We start from the raw sequence: 20,787 nt of genomic DNA, 5'->3' as shown, positions 1-20,787 counted from the left end.
TGCAAAAAAATTGCAATTCATTTATTAAACGATTTTTTCTCTATATCTAACCAATAGACATAGACGTACAAAGAAGCACATACAGAATGGGTATGAAGATTGTTTTAACAATAGTGTGTAAAAGGAAATGATTCTTCATCCCATAAGGTGGAGGTTGAGGTTAACAGATGTACAGTCAGCCATACTGGAGTTTAACCGCCTGAGTGCGGACTGAACGCTGCATACTGTAGGTGAAACCATTTCCTGATGAACTGTATAATTGCCAGATCGTCCGTACTTTTGATAACTCGTCAATTGATTGAGATTGTTTTTAGCATCATCAGTAAAGTCACAATATATATTGTAAAAGTTATTCGCCGTCCCATAAGTTACACTCTATTTCTGCAAAGCAAGTAAATGATGCAAGAAGTGGTACACTTCCTTGGAGGCCTTTAGTGCAGAATGCAAATCAAACACATTCAAATTCAAGCTCTTCAAAGCATGCTCAGCCAATTCGAATATCCCATTAGCAGGACAATTTGTGTAAACACTTCATGCGTGTGCTCTCGCCGGCTCCGAAGGCAGAATTCAAAAGGTACCACATCACATTCATAAGCGACACTGAAACCCATACAACCCCTCATTTCCCACTTTCCTGGGGCATCTGCTCAGCTATACAATATATCATGATATACATCATCTTCATCTCAAGCAACCTATAAGCAGATACATACTGTATAGGACATATTTATGTATGAATATAAGTATCCCATCGATTTGAATTGTTTGATTGAATAGAAGCGAGTGCTCGGGGTCACAGGAAACACTTACAGCCAGGATGATCTGCAGGGAACTGTGAGCCACCTCCACATACTGGTACTCCAGCACGCAGCCAGCTATGCTGATGTAGCGGTGATCTTCGGGAGCCCAGGAGGGTGGAGGGGTCACGGGGGTCACCCTGCATCCAGGGCCGTTCTCCATCCACCATGAGCGATGCATGGAAATATTAAAGGTCATGAACAGATCTGTGTCCTGTGGGAAGAGAACCAGGCATGAGAAACAGCTCAATCTCACAAAATATCACATTAACACAAGGCCCCTAGTTTCTGTGTAGAACTCATTAAGAAGAAAAAAAAAAAGTTTATAGTTCTGTGTTTTTGGTTTTGGTTTCGGCCCTCTGAATCACCAAGGGCAGAATTTCAGTGCATACTGTACGTACATTTCAAAATGATCCCCAAGATCATCAAGATGCACACACACACAGACACACACACACACACACACACACACTTATACCTAGGGGGCATTTGGCATACCCTAACTACTTTCATGTTAGCAGACACTAAACACCTCGTTTTTAAACAATAGGGGCACTAGGACATTTTTTACATGTATTTATCGACAAATTTAATGCACAGCATGTGACCATGTACCATAACGCATATACACACACATCCTTACACACTCACTTCTGCATGTACAAGTTGACTGGCTCCTCTCATCTTAAGCATTTCATTCTACTGTTGGCCCTGTGTTGACATGCAAATGACAAATAAACTAAACTTCAACTCGAACTTGGAAGGTGGGAGAAAACCAGAGAACCCAGAGGAAACCTACATGGATGTGTGTATTAACCTTTATATGGAGCTGAGGAATAAACTGGGGCCTTAAGAGCTACTGTATGAGGTATTACTGCAACTTAGTGTACGAAAATAACGCAACTTTTAATTTAACTGGACAAGGTTAATTAGAATCAACTCAAGTGGCTCACATCATATAATTGTACAGTGACACTTACTGTAACTGCTGCACTGGATACAGTAAGTACATACACCTTTAATAAAACACTACTTTACAGTAGCTCCATTAGAATCGGAGTGAATGATTAATAAGTGATTAATTGGGAGGTCCGTTCAAGTCAAACTGGGACTTGATGTGAGTTTTCATGAATAAAGGCATTTTGACGTTTACACCAGACATCAAGCAGTCCAAGCCATTTCCACATACAGTATTCGAGTCATTAAAGGAGTTCCTGGGAGGCCGGGGTTTCAGACGCTATTGAAATGCGGGTTTTAAACTCTCATAACTGTGTTCCCGGTTTGACTTGAACACCCTTCGTACATCAGATTTGACTAATTTAAGTTCTTTCTTTACCAATAAAACCAATAAAATGTAAAAACTAACGACTACTGTACAATACAAGACTAATTTTTTAAACCTGATTAAAACCAAAACACCAGGCATGAATCCATGACCAAAGTCAGAATGTTCTTCTCAGCAGGACTTTAAATATTTCTTTCAAATCAAAAGTCTCCTTCTCCTTTTATTTCTAGCCTTTGTCTGCTTGTGAGTAGCAAATATCTTTTAAAGCTTTCACAAATCACATTTCACTTCACAAATACGGACATCTGTTATCTTATTTACTGAGCTTTCCTTCTATTTGATCCCTCATCGTTTTAAAAGCCTTGTTTAACCTCTCATGACACAATGATTCATGCTGCTTAGTTCCACGCATCTCAGAACGATGTTCATTTTGAGCGAGATGAGGGATTCACGATCTGCCAAAGCGTGCCACATTTAGTGTTTTTTTTTTTCCCGCATGGTGTTCATTCTACAGTACAAACTAATGGTGGGATTATCATTTTCCTCAGTCCCAACACTGTGCTTTTGTGCACTGGTCCAGTCTTTGGTGATCCAAATGTGGGAAGCATTGCTGGTGTCCAAGTTTCATTTCAAAGAAGATCCTTATGTTCTGAGTAAATTTACATCTCCTGGCCAAAATAATGTGATATTCACACTTATTACTATTTTAATTAAATGCATACTTCTTTCCAGGTCAAGTCTAGAAATATATTGTGGGATTCTAATCATCATCATTATCATCATAATCAACAACTAAAAACCGCTCAATTAGTATCTTGTTGCTACTGCTTGGCTTTTTTTGTTGGCTTGATTTCTTTGTATGGACCTCACAGATGAAAAACAATATTCCCATAAACATTCAGTGGATGAAAATTTACCTCTGTTTTTTTTTTTGTTTTTGTTTTGTTCAACAATCAAAAGTCCAAGTTTGGCTTGAACGCCCCTCCTACATTCCATATGAACGATTACTTTAACATCGTCCTTGGTCCACCCTTACGTTTTCCTTTCATAACTTTTTAATTTTATGTTTACTTGCACCAAATTTTAGACATCGCAAACTGGATACAAGCAACATTTTTTGCCAAACTGCATGTTAGATTTCCTTTCTGAATGAGGTTTATAGTTCTTTCCATTGTTTTAACCGACAATTCACTTTTTGGAGCAATGTTTCCTTTCAAATAGCCAAGTACAGCAGCTCATTACCATCGCTAACTGCAGTCTAATTTGCATTTTTAGACTTATAATCGAACATCCTCTAAGTGCCAATGGTTATTCCATTATTTTCTTCCAGGGGTTGTACAGCCTCAAACAGAGCGAAATTATACACTCTCCCAGTGTTGCCAACTTAGTGACTTTCTCACTAGATTTAACGACTTTTCCAACTTAAAAATGGACTAGTGAGAAATCTAGCAACTTTTGCCAGATCTTTGCTACGTTCTCTAAATGGGTTGTATAGGTTCCTTGTTTTTGATGTTGGTGGTTCAAACTATTTGTAAAAGCAGGAAGGAAATTTTCCCAAAATGTGACAAAAAATTGTCATTTAAAAATAAATTACTAATTTCAAAATGCGAAATTATTTATTTTGCCAAAGGCAAGCCAACTGCAAGCTTTTACATGGCTAAAGAAATAAATCTGATGCTGCACAAAGGGCCATAGCTCGATGAAGTTGCTCTAAAGAGCTGTGGGTGACATTTCAACTCTGGGCCTTTAAACAATCTATTCACACACAACCCGTCTGCTCTATTGGAGGTTTGCAGCATGAAAAAAAAAAAAAAAAGACTAAACCCTATTAACTTAGGAAAGATTTCTCATCAAGGAGCAGTGCGATGTCGTTGTGTTTGCACGGAAACAAACGTATCTATTCTTTGGTGTTTTTCTTCTCTGTATTTTCAGTTTCCAGTAAAATGAGTTATTTGTATGAGCTATGTCGGAATTACTTACTATTGTTTCTGGGATAGAAATCTGGAAATAGTCCAATCATATTCTGGTGGAAAGCACATAAGCTGACAAATCCCATGTTGGGAAGCTTGAATCCTTTTTCTCATATTGCTCCAAGGTCTTGTCTACTTGTGCATGAGAATTTTAAAAAACGAGGGGTTTTTCTATGCATTTTGCCCTTTCGAGAAAAGACCTTTGGCTTTTAACGTGGTTAGGGTTATATGGTGGCCTGCTGGTTTGGCAGTGTGTTTTGCGCTTTCATGTAAACTAAGATTTTTTTCAAAAACAAAGGAATTTTTTTTAATACTCATGTACATGTAGAGGAAGCCTAAGAGAAAGTAAGGAGAGGACTTAGAACACATTGTTTAGTCTGTTGCTTATGGGATTGTGTTTCAAAGATCATGTTTTAATGGCATCGAAATCTTTTTGATCTGTTTGTTTATTTATTTTTTTTTATCTCTGACTCACTCACTCATCGTCTACATCGCTTTATCCTGTATACAGGGTCGTGGGGGGCCTGGAGCCTATCCCAGGAGACTCGGGGCACAAGACGGGGTACACTCTAGATGGGGTGCCAATTCATCGCAGGACAAACACTGCGGCCAATTAGCCTAATCTGCATGTCTTTACTTTGTGGGAGGAAACCTGAGAACTTAGAGGGAACCCACTAAGCTAAAAAGTATTTTTTCCCTCAATGCATATGCTGCATAACACAGCATTTAGACAAATCCTAAAGAGTTTTAATTCCCAAAAAGAAACTGTAATAATTGGGTGATAATAAACAGTGTCCTGTGCTGATCTTAAGATTTCATGGTATGTCCTGATCTCTGCAGTCCGGGAACATCTGACAAGAGCGGCAGTTTTGGAGGCGCTCTGATCCAGTTGTCTAGCCATCCCAATTTGGTAGTTGTCACATTACGTAGCTACAGTTACAATATCTCATTACAATGGCGGCTAGAAGTAGGTAGAATATATTAGGCATCAAATGAACCTTTTTTGCTGAAGTTGCAAAATTTGCAAAGGATTTGAGTGACTCTAACAAGGGACGAATTGGGATGGCTAGAGGACTGGAGTTCTTGTGGGATTTCTCCCATCCTGCAGTGGTCAGGACATACCAAAACATTTCCAAGGAAGGAAAAGACGTGACCCACCACAGGGTCATGGATGACTAAGGGTCACTAAGGCACATGGGGAGTAAAGGTTCCATCCAATGGTGTCCCTTAATGAGGGTGCATACGCAAAAAAAGACAAGTTTGAATACAACTTAACTTAACTTAATCAACACTCGCATGACAAGCAGAAGACACAGTGTATGTAGACTGTCTCCGAAATCACTGTACTCGCATCGCTTTTCTAGCTCGTGAACTTAACATCAGCCGAGTGAATGAAGACAATCCATCAGCAGCCCAAACAGCACGACTAACTGCTCCACACATCAGCATTTCCATGTAAGAACCAGCAGGAAGTCAATGCTGTTCATTGGCATGGCAGAGCAAGTGTAAGGCAATTCGAGATTCGTACCCGGAGTTTGTTTCCTGACAAGCGAGATGGAGATGGATGAAGCCGTGCTCCTTCAACTGTGTCTCCCGTCACCACTCATGGTCATGACTAACGATGAAGCAGAGGGTGGCAGACTCAATCTGCAGCCAAATCTACAGAGTTAAATAAAAAGTTTTCATTTAACGCTGCTGCTTCTGTTGGGCAGCGAGTCACGCAGTGCAAACCTGCAGCTCTAATTGAGACAAATGTGTGATAATAAATAATAAGTAAATAAATTATACTATTCACATTTATTTACTGGTTTGCTCGAATTCCCAGCCACTCGTTCTTTCTTTCATATCCGCCTCATCATCTTGTCTCCTAACGGTCCAACTCGACTGGTTATCAACTGGTTATCAAACAAAGTCTGCCTTTAACGATGCATTAGTTTCGCATGGGTGTCTGTCGCCTCGCACCTCCAGGGTTGGGGTTCGATTCCCGCTGTAGGTCTATGTGCATGGAGTTTACATGTTATATCCCGTGTTGCTGTTTGTTTCCTCCCACAGTCCAAAGACGTACAGATGAGGCTGATTGGCATTCCCAAATAAGTTGCAATGTGTTGGCACCCCATCCAGGATGCCCAAAGTCTCCTGATACTGTAAGTCTCATTTATTGTACTTGTGCGTATTTATCCAGAGCAACTTACATTTTTACCCCTATTTGTTACATCTAACAATTCCGGGTTAAGGGCCTTGCTCAAGGGCCCAACAGTGCCAACTTAGTGGTGCTGGGGTTTGAACCTGGGACCTTCCGATCAGTAGTCCAATGACTTCACCTCAACTCAACTAATCCAACTTACTGTAGGTTTTAGTTTAAAGCGACAGACATGGTGCGTTTGAAAAAGGAGTGAAGCAGAAAGAAATTCAGTGCAGGATCTGAGTTGTATTCCAGCTGGAAAATTAACATGCACATTTTGTAGACCTCTAATAGTTATATTAACTTGTTTAAAAAGAAGTATAATTGCAGGGCTCACCAGAGTGAGGGCACACTCCTATCGATCTGTGTGGAAGCTCATAATTCATTATAATTTGACGAATAAAAAGCAATGGGAGCAAATCCAAATGCAAAAAAATCTACTTTACATTTTAAAGTGCATGAAATTTAATAAAGCATGACTATACATGTGATCCAGAGATAAATATTTGCTAAATATTTTTAAATGAAAGCATTCTTTTTGTTTCTATCTTTTATTTTAAAAAAAGTTACAAATCTAATAAAGGATGAAGGGACAAGGGTCATGCTCAAAGGTCCACGAAACCATCTGGAATAAATGCAATACTATGTAAAGCGCTAAAGAATAGACAAAAAGGAAAAAAAAATGCAGAATTTATGATATCCTCTCCAAGAAGGAGACGTGAGACAGTCCACATGGGGTTTGTCTGCTCTTGTTTAGTAAGTCCATTGGTGATGTCGTTACCCCCTTCCCCCCATACCCCCACCCCACCCATATCACCAAAAACAGGGTATTTTTCTCTAAAAGTAATAAGAGGGCATTGGGAGGGGATCAAAACAGAGAGAGAGTGAGAGAGAGCAAAGCTCTGGGACAGTTACGGGTCATCAATATCTATCAGTAATCCATTGATTCGCAGCTGTATTTCCCTGAGGCTAGCACTTTGGCACACAGAATGGAAGATAATGGAAGATTGAGATGACAGCGATTTTTTTATTTATTTATTTATCCTGTAGTTGAAATTCCTTAAACCTTAGCAAGTACGCACGAAAAAGGTGTTGACGTGCCGAAAGCGTTAAAAACTCAAAGTTTTGTTCTTCAGTCAGGAAGCGAGGTTAGACGAGATTTTTTCTAACAAACCCGCCTTATGTGTCGTGAATGATTGAAAGTTAGAAGGGTCACATCATTACATCACGGTATACGTCTGTGTACGTCTCTCCCTTCTCGGCAAAAAAAAGAAAAAGCTAGCGGCAAGCACAACAACAATGGCGAACTTGACTCAACATGGCTTTGGAAGCACGTCTCCTCTCTTTATCATACGATAAAGCATACGAGCTGCACTTTACACATTGAGTCCATTTTTTTAATATGGAACTTTTAGCCCCCGAGCCCCTGATGTAAGCGGTTCTTTGTTCTAGATCAGCGTAGTGTTGGGGGCCCATGGAAGCAGTTTTTCTATCTATGGGCTGGTGCTGAAAGAATACATTTATTCTAATATATAATATTTATTATTACCTTAAACATATTATTAAAGGTTTACACCAGCTCTCTTATTCCCACTGGAAATTCATTTGATTGTGTCAAATTACTGTATGATGCATGTTTATTATAATTGGGGCTATTATTTCTATTATTAGTGGGCTTTTAGGGTTCACCATACATTATTTGATATAAGAGATTAATAACAACAGCCATTAATAATAAACACTTTAATCAGCGGTATAGTAGGTAATTTTGTGACTATGTCCTTCTTCCTGGAGACTTTAACATGGCATGGACACTTCACTACAACAACAACTACATGTTTTAGTACATTTATTTAGAGCATCCTGAATACAAGTAAATGAGTTAAAAACAATAGTGCATAAGAAGAAGCATTTTAATATATAAACCTCTTTGGATTGGATTTGCCCTAGGGTCTAACCCTGGGAATCACAAACCTGAAAAAAATGAAAGATTGGCAAAAGTTTTGAACCTGAAAGACGTCAACAAATGGCAAAAGTTTTATGATAAAATCCATACACTAACATTTGTTGCATTAAACTTGTTTTTATTTCCCTGGCTGGTGGCTTAGTGGTTAGCACTGTCGCCTTGACCCTCAAGGTTCCAGGTTTGATTCTCAGGTCTGTGTGCTGACTTGCTTGGCGGGTTTTCTCCAGTTTTCTTCTACAGTCCAAAAACATGCAGATTAGGCTTATTGGCATTTCCAAATTGCCTGTAGTGTATGAATAAGTGTGTTTGCCCAGCAACAGATTGGCACCCCGTCCATAGTGTAACCCTGCCTCGTGCCTTACGTCTCCTGGGATAGGCTCCAGGCCTCCCGCGATCTGTACACAGGATAAAGCGATACAGATGTTGAGAGAGATTGAGTAAGTGATTTCCCTGGCTAGTTCCAGTAACCATATGGCAAGTCCTGGTTCACTGTACGAATAATTCTGGTTAGCCATATGGCTAGTTCCAGAAGCCAGATACCAGATGATCTCAGGTGAACTCTGGAATGAATTTTTGCATGGAACGAGGGTTGTAGAATTTAATCCTGATTACATATATTGTATTCGATTTCTGCATGACAAAACTTGGAAAAAGCCAATCTACCCCCTTAACAACTTGCCAAGGCATAGAGTGTTTAAGCCGGTTGGGAAGCCGTAAACCAACCAACTTTCAGGTTTTCTGATCAAACTAACGACTGGGTTGATAAGACAACGTTCATCTAAACCCCACAGCTAAAGCTAAAATTAATCCAGCCACTCGCTGCCATAATAAGAGCCATGTGCTTTGGGGAGCTCTTGGGTTTGGGGGCACAGATTGCAGTCCCAACTCTAACAGTCTGTTATAGATCTAAAATATATCAAGCCAGACACTCCGAGTTTTTTTGGCACACGGAGCTCACTGCGGTCTCGCTCATTGTCAGGGACGATTACAGCGAGACGGGGCAGGTGCAGGAGTCTCGCTCACCATGCGGCCTCTAATTACCTGTCTACTGAGATATGTTCGCTCTCATCACACTGACACAGCACGGGGTCAGCAATAAATATCACAGTTCAGAGACAGGTGCATGAGCCACACCATCAACGCTAATGAAAGAAAACAGTGCCGCAGGTAAACATTCAAATGCATTGCATTCAAATCTATATACAGTACACAGGAAGAAAATGCATGTCTAATGACTTAAAAATAAAGATGCTACATAGAGAGGCTGTTAAAATATTCAATATTGAGGGGAATGTATTCACTTAGATATAACTGGAACATGCACATCTACGTCAGTATGATTTAATGAATGAGTTAATGGTCATTTTCACATAATCCTATATCCAGGGTCGCGCGAGGGCATGGAGCCTATCCCAGGACTTAGGGCATGAGGCGGTGTACACCCTGGACAGGGTGCCAACTCATTGCAGGACACACACATAGATTTGAGACATGTCTTTGGCCTGTGGGAGGAAACCGGAGCACGGGGAGAACATGCAACACAGAAACAGGATTTGAACCCGGACCTGGAGGTGCAAGGCGACAGTGCTAACCACTACACCACCGTGCCACCCACTTGAATTCCAGTAATATAAAAATAAAATAAAATAAACAGGTGGGTGGATCAAAGTCGAAACCACTATGGCAAAAAGTATCAAAGTGCTGTTGAAGTCTTGTAGGTTGTAACCTTTCGACCTTTCGACCTTTAAAGTTATAAGCATCATCTATTGCAAGGTTTTTGAAAAAAAAGAAATTAAATCTTTTTTTAAAATCCTTGCTCATCAGTATGATACGGTAAGTTCAGTACTGTAAGCCATCTTCCAAAAAAAAAAGTGTATCCATGTTTATACAGTACCAGTAAAAAGTTTGGACGCAAGTTTGGATTTATTCTCTACATTCCAGAAAAATACTGGATTTTTTTTTACTTTTCAATACTGGATACTGAAAATAAGAAATAACGCATACAGCATTAGGTAATTAAGTGACAACAACAATGACAGTTACAGTAGTTCATGAATCTCAGCCGTTCTTAATCAGTTCTTGCAAGAACAGTATCGTCAAGTGCATTTACAAAACCCATCAAGCACCATATCGAAACTGGCTTGATTATTGCATATTTTGGGTTAAACGCCTGCAGCATCGTTTAACAATGTAGAAAACAATTAAAAAAAATCAGAAAACACAATGGAATTGAAAGCTGTGTCTAGACTTAGATTAGAGTAGTGTATACTGATGATTAAACAAGACCCACAGGAGCGCTGATTTACCTTACAAGTAAAAGTGAACATTGAACCCGAGTGACTTCTGCGGTGACTCCACTTCACTGTCCCGGATGATGTTATGTCTGGTTATGAGTTTTATTTTTGTCTGATGTGTCCTGCAGTGCTCTACACTGTTAAGCTGTTTCTTTTGTCCCTTATTTAATTACTGTAAATTACCCTCAGGTGTGCTGTTTCATGGTGTACGTAATGATTTTCCAAAGCGCTGACTATGCAAATGGTCTAGTAATGCCTAGTGTGTGTGTAAGTAGTGCGTAAGGTGAATGTTTAAAGTACTTAAAACTACTGTGAACTGCAATGCGGTTGTTATGCGACACAGTTGAGTTACGACAGAGACTTGGATCAGCCAGTTACCGACCTACAAGATGATGAATGCGATGGCGTTGATGCCGAAATTGGCATAAAGGCTGAAACTTTGGGAATCGATCTGTTTGAGCAGAGCGTACACATGAGGAGGTGAGTGAGCTGGACAGACTTTAGGACTAAAGCACTTATAAAGTTGGCTGGTAGAATGGCACTTTGGGTAATGTAGGAAACTATAAAAATTTAACTTTGAATTTCAAACTGCTCAAAGGTACTCAGAGAGATTATTTTTCGGGGCATTGGTGGCTCAGTGGGTTGTTCGCCTCCCATGCGAAAGGCCCGGATTCAATTCCCACCCAATGCCCAAACCCCAGCCAGTGGAAGCAGTGCCCGTTCCAAGCCCGGATAAAATGCGAGGGCTGCGTCAGGAAGATCCTCCGCCGTAAAACCTGTGCCAAATTGTGTGCGGATCAGACGGCCCGCTGTGGCGACCCCTCGATGGGAGCAGCCGAGAGACTAACAACAACATCTTGCACATTGTTTGGGCCATTGGTGGCTCAGCGGGTAGTGTGTCTATGTTGCCAGGGCCCTTTGTTCCCAAGTTCACTTTTCTGTTAACACACATTAACCTTCTTATTCTGTCCGAGATGACCGTGACCCATTTCAGGATAAAATATAGTGTTCAGAATTTTATGCGGTTTATTTTATTGCTTCAAAACCTTTTAAATCAATTTATGTAGTGATCTTGATTTGAGGTCTTAAGGAAAAAAATTTCATTAAACAAGTAGGTGGGTTCTGTATACTGTAGACCAGGTGAACATACAGTAGGACCCTGGGGAAATAGAACCCTATAACTAGGGAACATACTGTACTGTAGAACCCTTTTTCATGCTCTCATTACGTGCCATATAAATCTGGTGACCATAGGACCCTTGGAACGTAGGGATGACACCCTCAGCAGTAGACGTATCGTCTGTCATGTGGAATCCGTTCCAGGCGATGCCGCACGCTCAGCTCCTGGCAAGTGCCAGTTCCGAGCTTGATTAAAATTGCATGAAACCTGTGCCAAAATCAAATGTGTAGTTTGAAAGAACATTATGTTATCTGTTCAGGGTGGATTTTTTTCTTTAAGTCTAAAATATATGAAATCCTCCAAATTAAATGCTAGACAATTAAGACATAAAACATACAGTAGTAGTATGGAAAGTACTGTATGTTTTAAAATGAGAAATTACTATAGGGATAACAATACATTATGTATTGCTCCACATTAGCTCACTGAATTGTCCCGCTGCACTTTTCTTTTTATTTTAATGTATGGTTCAATACCTCTCAGTTTAATAAAAACATGAGACACCACAGAACAGCTTTCTTTTATTATAAAGGTAGGCAAGTTGGCTGTGTGTCTGTGTCTGTAGTGTATAATAGGATGGGTTAAGTGGGCTTTACTCTGCATTCGGCCCGGTTTCACTGTCGCAGGAGAAATTGCAGATTGCAATCTAATCTTTGGTTGGAATGTTCAGATCTGTGGTCTTAAAAGGTATAATGCGACAGGCTCACTGGTGGCCAGTTTAGTGCCGCTGTGCCCAGTGATGACAAGAGAATGTTATTGAATTATAACGGCAGACAGAACGTCTGTATAACATCACATCACAGTTACATCATTATAGGACAGAAAGGGATGCAACGAGTAAAGAAATAGAGGATAAATAACAGCTGTTTTTTACTATTAACACAACTTAAAAAAAATTCAATTGAAGATTTACAATCCTTTGATGTACATATAGTTGGTATCTTCGCTATGTAAATATGAAAATATGAAAAAAAACGTATTATGGCACAATCTGGTACAGAAATCTTTTTGGGATTTCCTCTTAATGTATGACAAGTAATAATCGTAAAAAGGAAATGCAGAGTGTAAAACCGACTGTAATTAAAGAAGCATCACTCCTCACTTTATATGCATTTTAAATCAATGTTTTTACAGGCGAGTCCATAATTCCATAATTGTGGTGCCATTACGTTTTTTATTCATTATCATTTTTAAAAATGGAATCTAGGAAAGGAAAGCATGCATTAACCGTTAAACATTTAATTATTACACATATAATGATAATAATAAGGATAATACTAATAATGAGATATATTATTATATTTTAAAATGTTTCACTTTTTAAAAATTAGCATTTTTTACAATGTTTCTTTTAGATAATGACGGCATTTTCAAAGTGAACATACAATTATTATTATAATTATAAATAATATTAGAAATTATATTTGAAATTATTTTAATAATTATAATCTTAATATTAATTAGTAAAATTATAATACCAATTATTATTATTATTATTATTATTATTATTATTATTATTATTAGTAGTAGTAGTAGTAGAATTTAAATTGAATTAGGAAATACAGAAAAAAACGCAAATTGTGTATCTTGGCATTGATGGTAACAGCATGATGATACTTTATAAAATTGTTATTATTATTATTATTATTGTTTTATTTAAATTGAATTATGAAATACAGGTAAAAGATGCAAAATGTGTATCTTAACATCAATGGTAACACTATTATGATAGTTTGTAAGAATGTTTTTTTAAATGTAATATTATTATTATAATTATTAGTAATAGTAGTAGTATTATTATTAATTTTTTTTAAGTATAATTTACTATAAATCTTTAAACGTATAACCGTGTTTTGTGCCTGAAATGACCACCTCAGTCAATAGCGCATTATCATTGAAAACAATCTGAAACTGTAATGATGCATCTTCTAGTTAAATATTCTACATTTCATGACGTGAATATGTTCTGATGACAAGGTCAAGTGGATGTTGCTGAGCTCAATTCTACATTCAAAAAATATTTTAGATGATTCATGGAAAACAAATGCATTTATTGGTAAGCGAATATGATTTTGAAGTATTTCAGTGATCATCTTTCAGGGTTAAGTGTCATTAGAGTAAGAAATGAAATACTATACTATGAATACTATGAAATACAAAAATGCCGGTTTGATAGCGTTTTGGATTCAGCAATTTTAAACATGTCATGTAAATGTAAAATGACATTTACATTTAAATTCAGAGTTGGATTTTCAAATCTTGCCTCAAGCTTGTGTATTCTTGGTGGGGTGTATTCGGATCGGCATTTCCAAAATGCCCATAGTGAATGATTGGACGTGTGATTGTGTGTGTGTTTGTTCCCTGATGTGCGCCAGAGGTTTCCCTGGACTCACTCTATACCCATACAGTATGCACCATACACAGTATAAATAATGATCAGAAGGATGATGACCTTCCGAGACTAAATGTGCCATGTTATACTCATTTTTAAGTTAACTTACTGTAGGCCTTAGAGGTGTTCAAAACCTGTGTTAAGCTTCTCAGTGGAAAATATCACTCAGATCATCCATTCGAACCTCCCTGAAATTCCTGCAGTTTCAAACACATTTTCTGTAGCTACAAATTCAAATAAGCTCCTCCTTCCCGTACTGCTTGTTCCTAGTTTTTTAGCCAATCAGGATGCAGGAATGGCTACACTCTAAAAAACGCTGGGTTGTTTTTTCTACCCAAGCGCTGGCTTGCCTCTGTTGGGTCATTTTTCTGGGTTATTTACAGAGAGTTGGGTAGTTTTTGTGTAACCCAGCTGCTGGGTTGACGTTTGATTGGCTCCTCCCCCAAAGTTCACCGGTGGATTCAGCGGCTGTCAGTCAGAGCTTCGTGTCTCTCTTCAGCTCCCACACCGCTGATGACGGTTCATTTAAGGGGAAATGACGTTAAATACAAGGTCTGTATACACATGTTCACTCACCTAAGTCACATATGACTAAAACAATTACTATATGTGAGATTTATTAATTTTACTGTGTTAAGGATACACTCAAACTTTCAGGCTCATTTGAGGTAAGATAATTTAGCTGCTATAGTTAGCCAAAGAACCCCACCTGTGTGTGAAAGAAACGGATAAGATGTCTGAGCTTTTTATCTTTCTCTGTAGAATGTTTGCAGGGTGACGAAACTGTAACTGTAGTATTAGCATGACGCTAGCATTTAGTTAGGTTGCTAGCGTTAGCAACCACATTAACATTAGAACTTTATTAATCTCACTGTGAGACAATAAAATGCTGGGGTGTTACAAAACACTGACCCTCTCACAAATATACACACCTGCTAACCCTCCCGTTTTTCACTAGCTAGTAATTTACTCCGCGGTCAAAAGTCGCCCGCGTTTCTCCCGAGTTATAACAATATTTTACACCTTTCCCCCTTTGGCAAATAGTATGTAAATATGACTGCTGCATGTAAGCTAACCAGGTAGCCCTCTTTAACCAAAGTTACTTGTGACTAAATTAAGTCAGCTGTACAGATAACTACTAGATGGACCCACCCACCCATCTATTAATATTTGGGTGATTATAATGTGCCAGTATGACCCCAGCTATGACAATGCATCTCCTCGGTAATTAGCTTAAAATCAACACAGACCACAAGATCAACTAGTCTGACTAATATATATATATACAGTATATATATATATATATATATATATATATATATATATATATATATATATATGAGCTTTATCCCAAAAGCCATGCTTATTTTGCTTATTTTATTTTTGGTAGTAGCTGTCTCCATGTTTTTGTTTCAGGTTACCTATACCCTAGCTTTGTAATTTTTTTATTTAGTATAAATCCTATTACACATTAAATTGATAGTCTTATTCAGTTTAATTTTTGTTATGCAACAAATGTTTAACTTTCTTCCATTTTTTTCTAACGTTGGCACCAACATGGTGGAATACCTCCAGCAGGCTGAAGGGTCAAGGCCGTACCCCCACATCCTGACGTTGGGAGAGTCAGGCATTCGTCATTCTGGTGGGAGGCTCTGGAGCAATGCACACTACTTGGGGCAGTTGATGTGTGCTTCAAGGCATTTCATATTTTTTTTACATAAACTATCCAAAGTAGTGTGCTCCTGTATAGGACTTTTTGTAATGTTGCTATGAAATAGCGAGGCCTACTTGAAAAGTCATAGACAGTGTTTGTATGTTAAAATGAGACCAGGGCTGGATAGTTTTGTTCTGCAGAAAAGATACCTAATGTCACAGAGAGATCCTGCTCTGTAGAAGCTGCCTCAGCCTATTTGTGTTATTACTCCATTCTGCCCTTATGAGTAATAGTATAGTAATGATGTTGCTGTTGATTATCTGCTCTTGTGCTTTTGAAAAATGAATGTTTTTTTATGAACATTTATTAGGATGTTGTTTATTGCATATATGTATGGTTTGCAAAACTTTTAAGTTTTTTTTGTAATAAACCAGTATATCAAAGTAATTTAACTGTTTAATAGACATAAGTATATATATTTTTACAGATTCACTGTAAAACATGAAAATAATAATAACCTATTTGTGTGGTATAATTAACCCAACATTCCAGTAAAAATGAACCAACATCTGGATAGAACATTTAACCAATTTATGTGGTAGAATTAACCCAGCATTATAGTTAAATATGACCCAGCATTTGGGTTGAATATTTAACCCATTTTGCTGGGTTAAAAAAATAACCCATTTTGCTGGGTTAAATTAACCCAGCATGTAGTTAGTCCAATAGTTACCCAGCAGCTGGGTTAAAAACAACCCAGATTGGGTTGTTTTTAACCCACCATTTTTTAGGGTGTACTTCCCTGAAAATGCTGCTCAGGAATCAGACTGGATTATTTATTATGCATATTATTTATGGATTAGTTATTGCCACCCCTAAATTGCTAAATTGCCACATAATAATATCTTTTTTTGTTTCTTGCTTAGAATGATGTCATACCAGGCAGGACAAAGGGGTTTTCAAGCTCACTTGTAGCCAAAAAGGGAAAAGAAAATAAAGGTGTTTTTTCTCCTTTTTTTTTTGTCTGTATACACAAATCCTAGAGAATGTAAATGTTCAAAAATTATTATATTTTTCATAATAGGTGCCCTTTAATGTCTGTAGGTCAGACATAACAAATTTACATTTCACACAAAACAGCATTAATTACTATATAAAATGTGCCATTGCAAGCTTTGATTATCTGGTTCTTGCTTCTTTTTTTCCCCCAAAACATGTTTATTATTTAAAATCTGTAAAGTCTGTATTGTCGAAGGCTAAAATATGCATCTTTTTTCATTATTCTTTTTGACGTTCGTGGTTTATTTATTTTTTCGCATTGTGGCTTGATTAAAAGTCTCTGCTTTCCGGTGAATTTGATATTTTGGCTGGTAATTGTGTTGTTTTCTTGTATCGCGTATGTCAGACTGAGTCACCTTTATTTTCCACCTAGATGCGCACTTTTATTTGACCTTCCCAGACTCTACAAGGCAGGCGATGTTCCTGTACTGTTGCTCTAATAGCTGTAACTAACCTGCCTGATGCGGAGACCAAACATGACTGTCATGCTCTGAACCTAACAAAGCCTAAAAGACAAGAGTTATACATCCATCCAGGGCATAATACGAGGTCGCTTGTAAACAAGGTCGAATCATCGGCATCCACTGTGTTCCCTTTCCCGGCAGCTGTGCAGGAGACGATCCTCACCAGTGAAGGAGTTTCGTCTGTTCACGAGACCATGAAATTAGCTCATTTGGTAGAACTGAAATACTGTAACCCACAGCGAATAAAACAAAAGCAGGTGCGAGAGCTGCTACTGCTGCAGTAAAGTTGCTGTTTCTATTTCTGTCTCGTTTTAAGTGCTAGGTATCCGTCCCAGCCTGAGACATGACATTTCCAGAATGTCCAATAACAGATGGGGGATTGTTTACTTTTATGAATATTGCATATGCATGCTGCATCTTTAGCAGTAGGAGGGAGAATGTGTCTGCTCACTATGCCGAAATGTTACCATGACATGCTCATAGGAATAGCATCTGCTTACGGACGAGGGTCCCGCTGGGGCTCCTTATATCAATTAAAAGGAGGGAAGAAAAAGCTTGACTCTGACAGTGACAAATTATTTTCAAATAGTATGCAAATCATAAAAAAAGGGGGATTTTAAAAAGTCAGAATGCTCTAATTGAACACGTAGGAGAACACGAGCGTATGCAGTCAGAGAAGGACAAATACTGTGTCGTTATAATCTGGATATCACATGATGGAGAGAGAGAGAGAGATAATTAAATAAATAGATGCTGTTTAACAAGTATGGCATTCTTGTGGCACTGTGCAGAAGTTTGGGCACCCTACACAATCAGTACATAGTAACACCTCCTCTGGCAGATATCACAGCTTGCAAACGCTTTTTATAGCCAGTTAAAAGTCTTTCAATTCCTCTACTTGGGATTTTTCTCCCATTCTTACTTTCAAAAGGCTTCTAGTTCTGTAATATTTCTTGGTCGTCTTGCATGCACAGCTCTTTTAGGATCTACCCACAAATTTTTAATGATGTTTAAATCAGGGTCCTGTGATGGCCGTTCCAAAACCTTCAGCTTGCGTCTCTTGAGGTTTTCCATAGTGGATTTCGAGGTATGTTTAGGATCATTGTCCTGTTGTAGAAGCCATCCTCTCTTCAGCTTCAGCTTTTTTACAGATGGTGTGATGTTTGCAACACAACCCCAAAGCATGATATTGTATAACCACCCCCATGCTTAATAGTTGGTAAGGTGTATTTTTCATGAAATGCTGATAATTTTTTCTCCACACATGCCTTTGCTGATTGTGGCCAAAGAGTTTTAACTTCATCAGTCCACAGCACTTGTTTCCAAAACGCATCAGGCTTCCGTAGATCTTCTGTTGTTTACTTCTGACGTTGGATTTCATGATGGTAAGGTTTTCTTCTGCTGACTCTTTCATGAAGGTCTTGTGAAACGGTGCACCACCGCCCCTAAGTCTGCTAAATCTTCCCGCAGGTTTTTTGCAGTCAAATAGGGGTTTGATTTCTCTTTCTGACCAGAATATGAGCAGTTCTCTCCTAGAGTTTTCTTGGTCTTCCAGATCTCAACTTGACCTCCACAGTTCCCCTGAACTCCCATCTCCTAATTACATTTCTCACCGTGGAAACTGCAAGCTTGACAACTCTTTGCTATCTTCTTGTAGGCTACTTCTGCATTGTGGGCATCAATATCTTTCATTTTCAGAGTCTTACCCAGCTGTTAGAGAACCCCGGAGTTGTTGAGTGTCCGCAAGTGTGTACAAAAGGTTTGAAGAGTCAAAGTATTTGTAAAGCTTTGAAATTGGCATTTACAGTACTAATGGCAGCTGTTGCCATGCATCAGATCTAATGAGCTGATTGAGGTCTGAAACCTTGTAAAAAGAATCTGAGACTCTGGAACTGGAATCTGGAAGTTGGGGAGTGCCCAAACTTTTGCACAGTGCCATAATAATGTTTTTATTTTTGTTGTTAAATTTATGACATAAGAAGTAACTGTGCATCAGTGTTTGCAAGTAAAATATTGTGCATTTTTTCCATTTTCAAAAAAAAACTGTGTTAACATCTTTTCAATAATAAAAAAAATCACTGTAATCTGTTATTCATTAAGGGCACCCCTTAATGAATAACAGATTTTAGTGATTTTTTTATTACTATGTATATATAAGGAAAAATAGTGACCTAGTATATTAATATAATATTCATAATTTTATCATAAAATTGTCATACACTCATATCATATCAATATATAACGTAGAGCAATAGACCCTGAGGTGAGAATCGAACCCGGACCTTGGAGGTGCAAGGCGACAGCGCTAACCCCTAACTGAGCTGCTAATAAACTGTAACTAATAAAAAAAAAAAACAGTTTTATAAGAAAATTACCCACAAAGTTTTACTGAACATCCTGCAGGTCCACCCACAGTTCTTCTGAGGACTTTGACTGTTGCACCTGCTTCTTTATTGCAAGCAAAACCCAGCAGCTTCCTTGTTTTTTCTGTCTGAAAGTGGTTGCTTATACGGTCTGGGGAATGGTAACTCGGTGCGTTAAGGTTCAGAGTTACTGATCAGAAGGTCGGCAGTTCAAGTCCGAGCTCCGGCAGGTTGCCACTGTTGGGCCCTTGAGTATGGCATATTGTACAGTATAAAAGCTGACCCTGTGCTCTGAACCCAGCCTCCTAACAAAGCTGGGATATGCGAAGAATAAAGAATTTCACTGTGCAATAATGTATATGTGCCGAATAAAGACTTAACTTTATGTGCTGCTTTCTTTTCTAGTGTACAAGTATTTCTGTAACATTTCATTTTGTCTAGGAATTTTAATGCTTGGAAATCATAAAACTTTTTGTACTAACTCAGTAATAAAGTCCTAAAAAGTTCATACGGAAGTTTCTATTACAAAACACAGGCATTTGCGTAGTACTATATATAAAACTGAACTCTATTACGGACACTGTATTAAAAGCTGTATGAGTGTAGGATTTTGATGGTAATGATAAGTAGACAATAATTGAAATCTCCTAAAACCGTGTTGTCTTTTTTAGCTAGTGGGATATCACTGCTAGTTAGTTAATGGCATTAATGGAAATTATATATTTACTAATTTATTTAAAACTCCAAAATCAGAATCGCAAGATATGCTGTCTTGGCTGAATTGGACCTGCCATGAACATCTCCCTCCCGAGTCCTTTAATATTCTACATAGTCTGCGTGGTAGTTAGTTTGCAAATGATGAAACAAGTTGGTTGGCCATCCATCAATGCGACAACTGATCTCCCACAGTTTACAGATTATTATCTTAAGTAGCATCTGTCTTTTCGAAGCCAAACCACCTCATTGCAAGTGAGGCTCTAGTAATCGAACCTAACAACAAAGATTCCAAGACTGGTGGCGTCTGTGTTTTGTCTCCTGGCACTGTGTTTTGTGTTTTGTCTCCAGACATGCATTTTTAGGCAGCTTATCTAGTCTAATCTGCTATCTTAGCTTGAGGTGTGCTAACATATCATGAGATGACCATGACACTGCATGCAGAATGAATGACACAATCACTGTGT

At 38.3% G+C, this 20,787-nt stretch overlaps 1 protein-coding gene across 1 annotated transcript in view; it reads right to left on the bottom strand.

Moving 5' to 3' along the window:
• Window positions 1-20,787, bottom strand: part of nkain2 (sodium/potassium transporting ATPase interacting 2) — a 218,298-nt gene that overhangs the window by 55,493 nt on the left and 142,018 nt on the right. Inside the window, exon 4 of the mRNA XM_053488409.1 lies at window positions 811-1,011. Within this exon, the coding sequence (XP_053344384.1) occupies window positions 811-1,011 (201 nt within the window). The remainder of the gene's footprint in view (window positions 1-810; window positions 1,012-20,787) is intronic.

Source organism: Clarias gariepinus, chromosome 27 (assembly GCF_024256425.1).
Source record: "Clarias gariepinus isolate MV-2021 ecotype Netherlands chromosome 27, CGAR_prim_01v2, whole genome shotgun sequence".
Lineage (NCBI taxonomy): Eukaryota > Metazoa > Chordata > Actinopteri > Siluriformes > Clariidae > Clarias > Clarias gariepinus.
The sequence above is the reverse complement of the archived record's forward strand: the minus strand, read 5'-3'. Positions and strand labels throughout refer to the sequence as shown.